At 42.3% G+C, this 15,686-nt stretch overlaps 1 protein-coding gene across 1 annotated transcript in view; it reads left to right on the top strand.

Moving 5' to 3' along the window:
- ITSN2 (intersectin 2) overlaps positions 1-15,686 on the top strand; it is a 148,264-nt gene that overhangs the window by 38,847 nt on the left and 93,731 nt on the right. The window contains exon 3 of the mRNA XM_058668221.1: positions 14,475-14,567. Within this exon, the coding sequence (XP_058524204.1) occupies positions 14,475-14,567 (93 nt within the window). The remainder of the gene's footprint in view (positions 1-14,474; positions 14,568-15,686) is intronic.

A 15,686-nucleotide genomic window follows, 5' to 3' on the forward strand; every position in this document is an offset into this window, starting at 1 on the left:
ATGCCTATATGGCATGCTGGCACCACTGGTGGAAGATTAACTTGCTATGCTGGTGTGCCACCTCCCTTCCTCCCATCCCCAATTCTAAATGTGTGGAAGGGTTTGCGTCATTTAATTAAGCATGAGCTTGAGAGAAGACTTTTTGTTATTTTAAAAAAAATTTTTCTGAACTCTTAATGATGCATATGAACATGACTCTTATGTTGAAAGTGGGCTGCAGCTACATATGATTTTAATTTAAATTAATAAAAATCATGTTCAAAATTCCGTGCCTCAACCACTCATCTACATTTCAAGTGCTCAAAGCACACTTGGTCAATGACCAGCACATTGAACAATGCGGTTGTAAAGCCTCGACATTGTTTCAGAAGGTTCTGTTAAACAGGTATTTTCCTAGTCTCTGATGTTTCACTCTCCATTTCCTCAACAGAGCTAAATGTGGGTGAATTATATTTTTGCCACTGTGACTCTACTACTAGAGTATTTTGCCGGTGCCTTGTTTAACTGGGGATTGTTTGCTTCTTCTTTTCAAAAATGTAATGGCTGTGAGCTTTGTGGGATCTCAGAGGCTACTTCACTGCACAGTGCCACTGTGAGGCAGCTTGCTTGTCTCAGAACTGTGGAACTGCTGGTGTGTGGTTAAGTGAAGAAGGTTTGCTAAGGCCATTGTAGTAAGTATATTCAAAATATGGAAGAGAGAAAAAAAGAAGTGAGAAGGAACAACCACTTTATTTTTACAGCTTTATGACCTTGGCATTTTAGAGCCTATGAATCTTTTCAACTTTATCCATTAACAAATTGCTGTTGAACATTGGAGCAATAGGATCCATTGTATTTCATGTTTGTGAAAAAAAAAAAAACACCCGAGTTTTTATTCAAGTCTTTACAATTGAGGCTTTGGTTTTATTCAGGCTAGTATTCCTGCTGTGAATTTTAGTAAATGGCTTAAAAAATAAAAATAAATAAATCATTAAAAAAGTAAAGGCAGAGTTACAGAGAACAGGAGGAGGGTAAGAGGGAGAGACAGAGAGATCTCCCATCTTCTGGTTCACTCAGCAGTGGACAGACTAAAGCCAGGGCACTGGACGTTGATGCTGGTCTCCAGTAAGGAAGGGTACTTGGGTCAACTTCAGCTGCCTTCCCAGATGCGTTATCAGGGAGCTGGGTCATAATTGGAGTAGCCAGGACTGAAATTGGCACCCAGATGGGGGATGCTAGTGTTACAGGTAGCAGCTTAACATGCTGCGCCACAACACCGACCCCAGAATTTTAATGTATTGTTAACATGACTGTCACAAAATATGAAGAATTTAAGGAAATGTTTGACATTAACCACTAAGCTTAAGTGTTTCTGCTTTTCTTTAGGATTCACAAATATACATGTAAGATTGGGAGTTTTTTACTTTAAGATCAAATAACAAACTTTTGGCTCTTGAAAAGGTTGTTAGTGATATATTCTAAGTAAGAAAGACAGAACTGGACCAACTATTTTAAAATTGGCTTGAATTACATGTATTTCTCATTTGTTTCAAAGTGTCCCAATTTGAAGGTTATTGGGACTCTGCTTAAAAATTGTTCATTGTAATGTGTTAGAAATTTTCCATAACTGACATTCATCATGAGACTCTCTGATCATTGCTGTGTTGATTTTCTTGTTTGGTGGAGTCTCTGGAATATTAAGCAATCTGTGAGCTCCCTGAAGGGGTCTGTGTCATTGAACTCTGCGCCCCAGAGATGTGTCTGTGGAGTATAGGAGGATGAAGGTGAGAAGGTTGTTGCGTGGGGTCATGGGAATTAAAAAGCAGATGGGTAGAGTTGGGTACTGTGCAGACAGGCAGCAAAGGCGTGAGGAAGAGAAGCTGTCTAGGTGTGATCAAGAGGGCGATGGCACAACTCTGTCCTCTAGCGTCTCCAGCCCCATGGGATGGGCAGCGCAGGCCCATCTGAGCAGCCTCGCACCACCAGGCTTCAGCGTGCTCATCTCCCGACTGTCCTCTGGTGATTTGTGGCAAGAAGCTTTTACTTGAAGGGAAAGAGCCCTGACATCTCTTGGGTTATTTAATGCCCTGGGATTGTGTTGAGTTGGGAAATGAGCTCGCTGAGTGCTCTCCATGTGGCAGGCAGCATCAGGGGCTTCAGCTTTCTGCTGGGTTTATTGGGGTGTAATTTATCCACTTTTTGGGATATAGTTTGATGAATTTTGACACATGTACATTTGTATAAATCTGAATATAAAACATTTTATTGTATGAAAAGTTCTCTTGGGTTACATTACCCCACTCTCTGTCATAACCACTGAGTAGAATTCTGTTCCTGTAGCTACTTTCCCCCAGAATGCCATATAAATAGAATATACAATATATATACTGTTGTGTCTGATTTCTGTCACTTAGTAAAATACTTTTTGTGATTCATCCATGATGTCACCTTTTTCCTTTTAATTGCTAATTAATATTTCATTGTGTAAGTGTGTACAAGTGTTGATTTATCCATTCATTTGAAGATTGCACTTGGGTTACTTCCAAGTTTTTGTTTAAAGATTTACTTATTTTAAAGCCAGAGTGACAGAGAAAAAAAGGAGAGGGAAAAGAGAGCTTCCATCAGCCAGTGTGTGTGTGTGTCTGTGAGAGAGAGACAGAGAGAGAGAATGAACAAATGAGCTCCTCCATCTGTAGGTTCACTCCGCAATGCTCTCAGTAACAGAGTCAGTCTCCCCCACGTGTGGCAGGAACCCCAGCATGTGGCCATTTTCTGTTGCCTTCCCTGGTGCTTCAGCAGGAGTTCTGAGTTGGAAGCAGAGAAGCTAGGATTCCAACCTGTGTTTTGATGTAAGATGTAGCATTTTCAGTGTCCGCTGAACTCACTACACCACAACACTGGCTCCTGTTTTCAGGTTTTAATGTTTATGATTGAATCTTCTATAACCATCAGAACAGGTTTTTATGTGGAGATAGATTTTCATTTCCGTTGAGTAAATGCCCAGTTATTTATACACAAGAGTTTGTTGTTGAGTTGTGTGGCAAGTGTATATTTAACTTCATAAGAACTTGCTGGGTCTGATGTGGTAGCCTAGAGGCTGGGGTCTTTGCCTTGCACACGCCAGGATCCCATATGGGTGCTGGTTTGTATCCCGGCAGTCGCGCTTCCGATCCAGCTCCCTGTTTATCATCTGGGAAAGCAGTCGAGGATGGCCCAAAGCTTTGGGACCCTACACCCTTTGTGGGAGACCCTTAAGAGGCTCCTGGCTTCTGACTTTGGATTGGCTCAGCTGTGGCCGTTGTGGTCATTTGATGAGTGAATCAATGGACAGAAGATCTTCCTCTCTGTATATCTGACTTTGCAATAAAAATAACTAAATCTTAAAAAAAAATTGCCAAGTTGTTTTTGAAAGTGTTGACTCATTCTGCTTTCCCACCAACAACACAAAAAAGTTTCAATAGTATCTGATATTGTCATATTTTTTTGTTTTCAGGCATTTTAATAGGTCTATAATGTTGTCTTTTGCAGTTTTAGCTTGCATTTTTCAATTCATTAGTAATGTTGAGCATCCTGAACTTATATATTCTTATATTTAAAATTTCCCCCATTTTATGGAGAAAGGGATTTGTTTGGTTGAATTTATGCTGACTACATGTTCTTTATAAGTTTTTTCAGAAATTTTCTATCTGAAGTTTATCTTTTTATTTTTTTAACAAAATTTTTAGATTTGATGAAATTCAGTTTATCACAAATGTTACAATTTTTTTGTAACTTTTTGGTTCAAAAAATTATTATGTAGTCCAGAGTCACTAATATTTCTTTCTGTGTTTTCTCCCAGAAGTTTCATAGATTAACTCTTGTTAGTTCTGGGTCCATTTTGAGTTAATTTTTGTAGACTTACCTGGCAAAAGTTCAAGATTATTTTTTTTTTCAGCACTGTTTGTTGAAGAGACTATTCTTCCCCATGAATTTCTTGCCATCTCTGTTGAAATTCAGCTGCTGGCATATTTGTAGATGTGTTTTGATGTAAGATGTACCTAATAAATGAAGCAAATATGTATAAGTGCATGTACTTTAACCCATTAAGGCAGGTAGTTCAAAACTTGTTCCTAAGCTTGAGTAGTTCCAGTGCTGTCGTCAGCATGTTGTCACTAGAAGCAGCTTTGGTCCCATCTCTTTGTACCTTTGTTTCTTCCTTGAAAAATAGTGACTGTTGCTGCTACCTGATAGGATTCTTGTTGAGACTTAATTGAAGCCTTAGATTAAAGCTTTTAGAAAAGTATGTAACAGGTGAGTAGGTTTCAGTTAAGTTGGTTGTTGTTTTGTCAATCTAAAAGATAAAAAATTATATTTGTGTTAATTAAAGTTATTTGAAGGAATGAGCAAACCAGAGAAAGGGAAAGAGAGATAAAATTATGTTTCTTCTGCTGGCTTGCTCCCCAAATTGGCAATAACAATGTGTCCAGAAACCATTAACTTCGTTTCAGGCACCTCCAGGTGTGATGGGGCTCCAAGGACATAGGCCATCTTCTGCTGCTTTGTCAGTCTCATCAGCGGGAAGCTGGACTAGAAGCGGAGCAGCCAGGACTTGAACTGAAACTCCAACAAGAGATGCCAGTGCAACCACTGCTTAGCTCACTCTGCCACAATGGTGGCCTCAGATTTAGTGTTTTTGTTTTTTTTTTTTAACAATTTGCCTCTACAAAAAATTCTGTGGATTAAGTGATATTCTTAGTTTATAGAGATGTCCAGGAAATGTGAGCCTGTTATTGTATGTTGGTGGATAATAGAATACAAAGACTTTGGCATGCCAGCTCTGGTGTCAGTTCAGCAGGTTTTAATCTCAGCTCTGCCACTGACTAGTTGATAACCTTGAGCAGTAAGTTATGTTGCTACAGTGACATTTAGTTTTTTTTTTTTTTTAAGTAGCATCATTTTTCTAAAGCTATAGCGCAGTAAACAAGTGTCCTATAGCCACACTACCTGCCTGCCTTCATAGTCACAGGAATCCTACAGTTTTATGTGTTCATTTTCTAAATTGATAAGCCAAGTAGATCTTTACTATATATGACATACGTGGTATTTCTTTACTTAGAAAGTGTGTAGGTTTGGTTATTTTAGGCTCTTAGTTCTTCAGTACATCTGTTTCTTTATTTGTATTTCTAACCTTAAAACTTCTCTTTGAAGAAATAATTAAAAAACAAAAACAAAAAAACTTCTCTTTGAGAGGATGTTTGTAGATTTTCTGAAAATCTGTTCTGTTATGGCTCAGAAAAAAATTATTAAATCCATCTTCACGTTTAAAATTGTACAGGGGCCTAGATTTTTTTCAATGATACGTATTCTTGGAAAATTACCTTATAAGGCATCTACATAATAAATGAAGCAAATATGTATAAGTGCATGTACTTTACCCATTTGTTTCCTTATCGGCAGAAATGGAAAGAGCTGAAAAGGTAGTCAGAAGTGAGGTGCAGGGGTGGGCCTTGTGGTGCAGCACATTAGACTGCTGCTCAGAGCACCCACATGCCATGTCGGGGTGCCTCGCTGGGCCCTTGTTGCTCCGTTTCTGATCCAGCTTCAAGCTGATGTTCACCCCGGGAGACTGCACATGATGGCTCAGGTGCTCGGGTGCCTGCGGCATGGAGTTCTGGTCCCTGGCTTTCTCCTGACCCAGCCCTGGCTGTCGCACACAGATGAAAGAGTTCTGTTTGTATATATTGCAAATAAATTAAATAAATGATGTCTGTCTTTTTTTCCCTAAGGAAAGTATAGATGATTAGTAGCCATGTTGAATGTGTAGAACTTTACAAAGACTCCTCACAGAGCTGTTATGGCCATTGTAAAGGATAAGGCTGGAAGTGTTACAAGCCCTTCTCTTGCTTCGCTTCTGTCTCAGACCTTTGTTTAGTGATTTTTTAAAAGTGTTTTCTCTGTACTGGGTACTCTGCTGGGTCTGGGGTTAGAGAAGTAAATACCCAAAACTCCTGTGCCCCAGGCTTCAGTCTAGAGGAGCAGGTAGGGAGAAAATAATTACCACACCTTTTGACAACTTTTTAAAAAGGTTTGTTTTAAAGGTTTTTTTTTTCAAGGTTTGTTTTTTATTTGAAAGATTTCCAAAGGAAAGGAGAGAGAGTGAAAAGGATAAAGCTTGAGGGAGAGCAAGCACCTCTATCCATTGGGTCACTTTTCACATGACTGGATCTGAGCTGATCTGAAGCCAGGAGCTTCTTCAGGTTTCTCACATTGGTGTAGGGGCCCAAGGACTTGTGCCATCTTCCACTATTCCACCAGGCCACAAGCAGGGAGCTGGATGGATGGTAAGTGGAACAGCCAACACACCAGCTAGTGCCCATTTGGAATGCCAGCTACAGGTAGAGGTTTAGACTAGTATGCCATGGCACTGGCCCCCAAACTAGTGTTTTTAATATTAAAATATAAATTTTTATATCACTCTGACACATTTTGTTTAATTATATTTTTTAAATGGCAAAGATAACAGTACCAAGCCAAATGTGCTTAACACCTCTGGTAACAAAATAATACCTTCCAAGGTAGTTGATTCATTCTTCAAGCAGCTCTAATTTTTATAAACCACAAAAGTCCTGTTTCTGATTTTAGTTTTTCAAATAATCACTTAGTGTTATTTTTTTTTAAGATTTATTTTTATTGGAAACTCAGATCTACAGGGAGAAGTAGAGACAGAGGCAAAGATCTTCCATCTGCTGGTTCACTCCCCCAAGTAGCCATAACAGCTGGAGATGAGCTGATCAGGAGCCAGGAGCTTCTTCTGGGTCTCCCATGCAGGTGCATGGTCCCAAGGCTATGGTTATCCTCTACTGCTTTCCCAGGCCACAGGCAGGTATCTGGATGGGAAGTGGAGCAGCCAGGATATGAACTGGCACCCATATGCAAAGTGAGCATTTAGCCACTATGTTATCATGCCTGGCCATCACTTAGTATTCTATGTAACAACTCCTAAAAAAGATTTAAAGTTGCTACCGTGTATTTGTGTGTGTGTGTTCAAGCTGAAGATACTGTGAGCTTTTTCTAAGATTTATTGATTCATTTGAAATCAGAGTTATGGAGAGAGAGGAAGAGGCCGAAAGTTCTCCCATTTGCTGGCCCTGTCCCAAATGAACACAGTAGCTGGGAATCGGCCAGGCAGCAGCCAGGAACCCGGAACTCCATCCGCATCTCCTGCATGGTGGCAGGTGCCCAAGAACTCAAGACAACTTCCTTTTTCATCTCTTGTGTGCTCTCGCTGGGACACATCTGCAGGGAGTTGGACTAGAAGTAGAGCAGCTGGGACTGGCACCAGTGCTGGAACAATGCTGGCCTCATGCCTCAGCTTTGTTAGGGTTAGTTGTAAACTGCCTCATGAAGTGTCTTAGGCCCCTCAAATCTTTGGACCTTTCATCTTATTGACCGTGTTTTAAAATGACTGCTTTGCTGTTCCTACTGAAATGTGAACTCATAACTCAGTTCTCGACCTTGTTTCAAGACAGTGATTTAAATTCATGTTTTCCATCTTCCAGGAGAGAACATTTATTTTATTTAATCTGAGACAGCTTTAGAAAATAGGAATGGCACCATCAGTGTAGCGGAAACCTGGGAGCCTTTCTGGTAATTAGGGGGCACATTGGATTGGATTCAGCATAGGCGTAAGATGGCAGTCTTGTGAATGAGTTGACCTTCTCAGTAGCACCCTAAAGCACAGGAGGCGGGACTTGAGGGTGCAACGTGGGACTGAGGGCCAATCAGGATTTCCACACCTGTCAGCACAATTGGAACAGTTTGCCACAGAGCTCCATGTCAGACCTACTGGATGCAAATCAACAGAGAGGGTCACTGTCACAGGGTCAGAATTGTAATAAACTACCAGTTGGCAAGTAAGGGCTCACATGTCAATCTGGAGTTCCTGGGGACCACAGGCACAGGGTGGGGTTATATTGACCCCTAGCTCTCTTCTGTGGGTATCATGTCGGTGCTCACTGGAAGGTTGAAGATATTGTGAGAGACCAGAAGGAGCTCCCTGCAGACCCCTTCCCCATCTTCACGGTGATGTTGCCAGCAACTGTGGAAGGACAGGCACACAATACCATGCACTTCCCTAGATTCTCTTCTGCTAAGCAAAAGCCTGACATTCTTGGGAGAGAGTCAGCAAAGACTGTTGCCCCTGGGGTGGGGAAGAAAACCTTGGGCTCTAGATCTGATGTCAACACTAAACAGAAAAGGTGGAGTAGAGCAAGCAGCATTCCTTCTGCTTGGAGGAGCACCAGAAAAGTCCTTTCCAAATCCAACCAAGGAAGACTGTATGCCACAGGGAAGAGGGGTAGGAGTGCAGAAAAGTCCACCTCCCTCCAGTTCACAGGTCAGCCTGAGTACAGATTGGACCAACAGAGAGCATTACTAGTGACGTGTGGTAGTAACAGCCAAGCCCTGGTGGGAGTACTGAGTGCTAGTGAGAGGTCTGCCACCAGAGGACAGGCACGGTCATGTGTTGTGTAATAATGTCTTGGTTAACAATGGATCGTGTATTTATTTGATGCCCATAGTTCCATTGAAATTAGGTTTCCTAGTGATGTGGTAGTGACCTTTGTGCAAATGCATTCTGTAATATTTTTGCACATTGATAAAATTGCCTGACAGTACGTTTCTCTGAATGTGTCCCTGTCATTAAACAACATATGTCTACTGTGAAAACACCGCAGATTGAAAAGGCCAGAGAACTCCAGGCAGTGAAAGCACAAAACAAAAAGGAAATGTGTGAGGATTTTCTGAGTTTGACAGTTCCTATGGAAGACTTGAGAACCTTGTTCAGAGACAAAACACTGTATTACTAAGTGGAACAGCAGGTAGCAGGAGTTTCAAGTTCAGATTGCTCCATCTTACAACCCAGCGGTAGTGGTGTAGAAGTAGAGTCAGGTGGATGCTGGTGCTTGAAGGTGAGGCGCTCCGAGCTCAGGGAATCCCTGTGATTACAGTCCTGATGTCCCTGGAGAAACAGCCTGGACAAGACTGTCACCGCCTTTCTTATACACAGAACCATGAGGGACTGAGAATTGTCTCAGTAATTTCTGGCTTCTGACAGATGTTTCTCATAAGCATATTGATCAGTTGGTCATTCTGATGAATGTGAGGAGAGAATGGGGCTTAGTTTATTTTACTTATTTTATGCAGCATTTAATGAAGGCCTTCAACAGAGCTCCCAGCTGCATGCAGATTGATCTTAGCAAGTGGTGGTCTCAACTGTGTTCGCTGAGGTCCCTGCCAAACAAACCCTATGAACCATCAGTGACTATCTTGGAAAGCTAATGACTTTTTCCTTAAATCTTATATTGACTTTCCTATATGGTCTGTGGCATTAATTCAGGTGCAGTAGGTTGCAGTGGTAATTGCACATACTCTACCTTGGTCTACAAAGAGGAAATCTTGGATAATTCTGTAACAACCCTTGCCAGTAAGTTCTGGTTAACCTGAATGTTTTTCAGGACTGAGGAGGTATTTTGTCAAACATTTGAATGTCTCTTTTTATATTTTAGTATTTTTTTGAAGGGCGACAAATTACTGCCTAGATTCTACCCTCAGTTATCTCAAGGATGCCCATATTATGCTTGGAGAGAAGATATTTGTTATTGTTGGGGCCCCAGGTGGGACCTATATCAAAAGACACAGTTTGATAGTCCCCTAATGTGGCCTCCTGGAAGACTTGTACACCACAGGGTTACCAGTTGTCTTGTTTTTCAGAGATTGCCTGAAAACAGTTCAGCCTCTGCTATTTATCCTTATACCGCCAACTGAATACATTAATCCAGTTACCGGGGCTAGGGTTGGAACACACTTTTGGAAGTGATGTGAATGGGAGGTCCAGTTGCTGGGGTCATCTCCGGATGTTTCTGATAGGTTGCTGATAAAGTTGAGCAGAATGAAGACCAAATGGCAGTCTGTCTGATCTGATGGGGGAGACTGAGCAGCAGTTAGAACTGCCAAACCAGGGCTGGCTGGAGGTCTCCTGAGGAGCAGTTCCTGAGAAAAGATCATCAGTGTTGCTTCTTCTTTTTTGTTTTTTTTTAAGATTTATTTATTTTATTACAGTCAGATATACACAGAGGAGGAGAGACAGAGAGGAAGATCTTCCGTCCGATGATTCACTCCCCAAGTGAGCCGCAACAGCCAGTGCTGCGCCGATCCGATGCCGGAACCTGGAACTTCCTCCAGGTCTCCCACGTGGGTGCAGGGTCCCAAAGCATTGGGCCGTCCTGGACTGCTTTCCCAGGCCACAAGCAGGGAGCTGGATGGGAAGTGGAGCTGCCGGGATTAGAACCGGCGCCCATATGGGATCCCAGGGCGCGTTCAAGGCGAGGACTTTAGCCACTAGGCCACACTGCCGGGCCCAGTGTTGCTTCTTTTTAAGATTTATTTTTACTTACTTGAAAGGCAGAGTTACAGAGAGAAAGAGGGAGAGACATAGTAAGGGAGAGATCCATCCTCAGGTTCACTCCCCAGATGGCTCAAAATGGCTGTCGCCAGGAGCCAGGAGCTTCTCCTGGGTCTCCCACATGACTGCAGGGAACCAAGTACTTGGACCATCTTACACTGCTTTCTCCAGCACCCCAGGGGGAGCCAGATCCGAGGTGAAACATCCTGGACTTGAACTGGCGTCCATTTGGGATGCCTGCACTGCAGGTGACGGCTTTACCCACAACACCAGAGCACCAGCTCCATCATTGTTCTTCTCATCCACAGCTGGCTCTAGGAGTTCAGGGTGTTTCTACCTCAGGCACCTACTTATTACTCTCTAACTCCATGAACTCAGTGTTGCATTTCCACACCTCTAACTTCAGCATTTTCTAGTAATCCAAAAGGGTTGGCGTAAGAGAGACCTGGAACATTTTTATTAGCTTAATACTAACTTTGAATCCTCTAGCTTTCCTATTAGCGGAGTCATTTACCTGGTGATCATACAAAGTAGGCCTCCCTGCAGCTGCTGATAGAGGAAAGAAAAATGCTTCATATCCAGGAATGATAACGGTAGAATCCTGGATTTCTTTTTAATATCTATTGATTTTTATTGGAAAGGTGAAGTTTTATAGAGAGAAGGGGAGACAGAAAAATCTTCCATCCGCTGGTTTACTCCCCAAATGGCCACAATGGCCTTGGGGCGTCTTACAGGTACAGGGGCCCACACAGGTGCAGCAGCACTAGGATTTGAACCAGCCTCCATTGTTTTCACAGGCTATAAGAAGGGGGCTGGGTGGGAAGTGGAGCATCTGGGACACAAACCAGCAGCTAAATGGGATCCCAGTACTTTTAAGGGGAGGATTTAGCCCATTGAGCCATTGTACCAGACCCAGTGAAATTTATTAAAAATAAAAAATGACAGTAGTTTGAGGTACCTCTGATGACCTAGAAATAAACTGGAGGTCCCATTTTCCAGATGTCAGAGGGTAAGGTGGTCCATGCAGTGAGACACGCTCCCCTCTACTCCCCGTTGCCACTGGAAGTTGCAAATCTCTTCAGCGATATTGACCTCTGCATCAGAAATGTAGCCACATCTAATCAGCAACTTGATTTTAGGCTATAACAGAGAATGAGCCCTCACATGGGCACCTACATGAATGACCCAGATAAGTCAATTAGCCCTTGAAATTTGTGTTCAATTTGCAGTCTCACAGATGATGTCTTTAGTCTGCAGCCTGTAATTTTCCAGGTGGCAAACCGAACATTAGGGTCATTGGCAGCAATACCAGGATCTGAGTCCTGCCCACCAGGAGACCCTATGTACTTTGAGTTTTTGCATGACGAGCCCTGAAGTAAACGGCCACTGAGCCCAGCACACACTGTCAGCTTGTAGTTTCTCTGAACCAGGGTTTCACTGTTCCAGTAGCCTTGCTTCAGACCTTGGAGTGGGAATCAGTTTTCTCCTCAGAGCAGCAGCTGCCACCTTTTCATATGAAGCCAGGATGCCAGGACTGGTGGTATGGTAGGTACATTGGGCTAATCTACCACCAGTGTAACACTAGCGTCCTTTATCAAAGCACTGGTTTGAGTCCCTCCTGCTCTGCTTATAATCCTGCTCTCTGTCCCTGTGCCTGGAAAAGCAGCAGCAGATGACCCAAGGACTCGAGCTCCATACACCCATGTGGGAGACTCAGATGGAGTTCCTGGTTTCTGGCTTTGGCCTGGTCACATCTAACCCCTGCTGTTATACCCATTTGGCGTGTAAACCAATCAGCACAAGATCTCTGTGTGTGTGTGTGTGTCTGTCTGTCCTCACTCCTCTATCTCAAATGAATAAATTAAATAAATAGAATAAATATATATATTTTAAAATAAAGCCAAAATTGTGTGAGAGCCAGGCTCACTGTGTTATTGAATATATCCTTTCCATCCAACAGACCAGGTTTTTTGAGTCTCTCACCTTAGTTAGATAATGAGTTCAAGTTGAGCCACACCCATCATGGATTTTCAGGCCACAAAATCATGTGGTCTCTGTGGCTGAAGGATTCAGCTCTCCAAAGCACCTGCAGGTGGAAGCCGCTTGGCTTTGCCAGAGGCCCCTGCTAGTAGCATCCTTCACATCAGAGTTTTGTACTGTCCTTAATACCCAACATTGGGTTTTGTTGCGGTTTACCACCTGCCACTACTGCTTGAGATGTTTTGTTTAGTTAGTTGTGGTATACCAGTGCAGGTTTCTTTGTTTTGACAAATGCAGCAAGTGTTTAAATTGTTAAGCTTAGAAGTTGGGGCCCGGCGGCGTGGTCTAGCGGCTAAAGTCCTCGCCTTGAAAGCCCTGGGATCCCATATGGGCGCCGGTTCTAATCCCGGCAGCTCCACTTCCCATCCAGCTCCCTGCTTGTGGCCTGGGAAAGCAGTTGAGGACGGCCCAATGCTTTGGGACACTGCACCCGCGTGGGAGACCCGGAAGAGGTTCCAGGTTCCCGGCATCGGATCGGCGCGCATCGGCCCGTTGCGGCTCACTTGGGGAGTGAATCATCGGACGGAAGATCTTCCTCTCTGTCTCTCCTCCTCTGTGTATATCTGGCTGTAATAAAATGAATAAATCTTTAAAAAAAAAAAAAAAAAAGCTTAGAAGTTGGGTGAAGGAACCCTGTGTTGTCTCTGTAATTGTTCTAGAAATATGAAGTTGTTCCAAATTAAAGACTTACCTTTAAAAAAAATAATACTACCTAACTCTCCACCATACCCAAGGTAAGATCAGATCAGACCCCTTAGAATGACATAGAAGCTCCTTACAAATAGTTCTAGGCTGCTTGCTTCTTACCACTTTCCTATTCTTGTATGATACTGTCGTTGTTAGTTCTTCTCAGTGCACCTGCTGTGTGTTGTACGTGTGTAGGCCTCTTGTGCTGTTATTTCTTGCTATAAAATGCTCTGACCCAACATCTTCACTTGGTCAAATTCAGGTCAGACGTCAAGGCTCTGTCTCACTCTTAATCTTTCCTGATGTCTCATTCTGGGTGTATAGCCTGTATATAATGGGTCTGCTTCAGCATTTGGAAAGGTGAGCATTGCAAAGTTTGTTGTTTTTTAAAGTATGAATTCTTTTCATTGCCAGTCTTTAGCTTGTGACCCATTTCCAATGAGTGGTATGTTAAATTGTTAAATGAATGCATAATGGCAAGCCTTAGGCTACTCTATATAAGGTTATGATAGATGTCTACCCGTGTCACTCAGATATGAAATGTTCTCACTAAACGGACATTTCTGACTCATATTTACATTCTAGAATTGTGAGGGTTTTTTTTGTTTTTAGTAAAGATTTGTTTATTTGACAGAGTTACAATGAAAGAGATACACACACGCATACTCTTTCACACACACACACACACGCACACACACACACACACACACACACGGGAGGAAGAGAGCGAGAGACCGATCGTCCTCTTGCCTGTTCACTCCCCAAATTACCCAGTGACCAGGGCTGAGCCAGGCCAGAGCCAGGAGTCAGGAACCTCAGGGGCCCTAGCACTTGGGGCATCTTCTACTGTTTTCCCAGGCAGTTAGTTAGATCGAAGCAGAGCAGCCTTGGGTGCTGCATTGTGGTATAGTGCATTCCATATGTAGATGATGGTTCTTGTCCCTGCTGCTCTACTACCAATCCAGCTCCCTGCCTGGGCAAAGCAGCAAATAATGGTCCAAGTGTTTGGGCTACTGTTACCCACTTGGGAGACCTGGAAGAAGCTTCTGGCTCCAGTTGCCACCTGGCCCAGTCCTGGCCATTGCAGCCATCTAGGAGATGAACCAACAAATGAAAGGTCTCCCTTGTTTGCTGTCTCACTCTCTTTCAAATAAATAAGTTTTAACAAAACAAACAAGCAAAAACTGAAGTGAAGCAGCAAGAACTTGAGCCAACAGCATTGCAGGTGGTGGCTTAATTCTTTGTGCCACAGCAGCCCCCTAGAATTGTGTTTTGAACATTCCTGTGTGTACAGACGTACCATTTCTTTCTTTCACTTGTGTTTTAGGAGGGCCAAATATGTGGGCTATCACCTCTGAAGAACGGACTAAACATGACAAGCAGTTTGACAACCTGAAACCTTCAGGAGGATACATAACAGGTTTGTGTTCGTGATTTTTGTTTTATTTATAAATTACATTTCTTTGCCTGGAATGTCTTAGTATTTTTAATTGGACTGCTATCAAATTTGTGTTATTAGTCCATTGTGTCACATTGTTTTGTGTATATGACACCATAAAAACTTACATTGAACAGCAGATATGCTATTTATAATAACTTTGAAATAAATAATATGCTATTAAAATATTTTTACTTTTTCTTTTTTTTTTAATTATTTATTATTTAACTTCAGTAATTACATTGTATTATGTGACACAGTTACATAGGTACTTGGGTTCTCCCCACCCCTCCCCAAACCCTCCCATCATGGTGGATTCCTCCACCTTGTTGCATAACCACAGCTCAAGTTCAGTTGAGATTCCCCCATTGCAAGCGTATACCAAACATAGAGTCCAGCATCTTAGAATCGAGAACTGGGCCGGGCTGAAGCCAAGAGCTAGAACCAGACCCGTTCTAGTCTCCCACATGGGTGACAGAGCGCAAAGAATTGGACCCTCTTTCTGTGCCTTCCTGGACACATTGGCTAAGAGTTGAATAGGAAGCAGAGTAGCTGGGACTCAAGCTGGCACTCTGATATGGGATGCCAGCATCTCAAAATGTAACCCACTGCACAACAGTGACCTTCTGGAACTATCTTAATTTGTTCTGGGTTTGGCATGTGGAAGATTTTTTTCTAAATATTAAATGATAGTCAATAATTTCTGTTTAGTTTTCTGGTTTCACATGTTAGCTTTACATTTATTTTTGAGATTAATTTCCCAGAAAATAGTGTTTGCCCTGAATCCTCTTTTCATAATGTTATGTCTCTAAGCCTATGCCAAGCATTTATTGTTGATCCCAGTCCTTGTTTTGCAGAAAGACCTCCGGAGCCAAAGGGGATAAAATTAAATGTGTCTTTCAAGTTTTTTCTCTAAGTGAAAAAATTTTTTTTCTGTGCCAAAACATCTTAGCTCTTTGTATGCAGTTATATATACAGTTGCAGCTATGCTAGTCAGTTTGTACTATGCATGTGCTATGCTAGATAAATTCTCTTATTTATCCTGTACAGCAAACTTGTGAGGTAGGTACTTTTTTTTTTTTTTTAAGATTTATTTATTTT

Source organism: Ochotona princeps, chromosome 8, assembly GCF_030435755.1.
Source record: "Ochotona princeps isolate mOchPri1 chromosome 8, mOchPri1.hap1, whole genome shotgun sequence".
NCBI lineage: Eukaryota > Metazoa > Chordata > Mammalia > Lagomorpha > Ochotonidae > Ochotona > Ochotona princeps.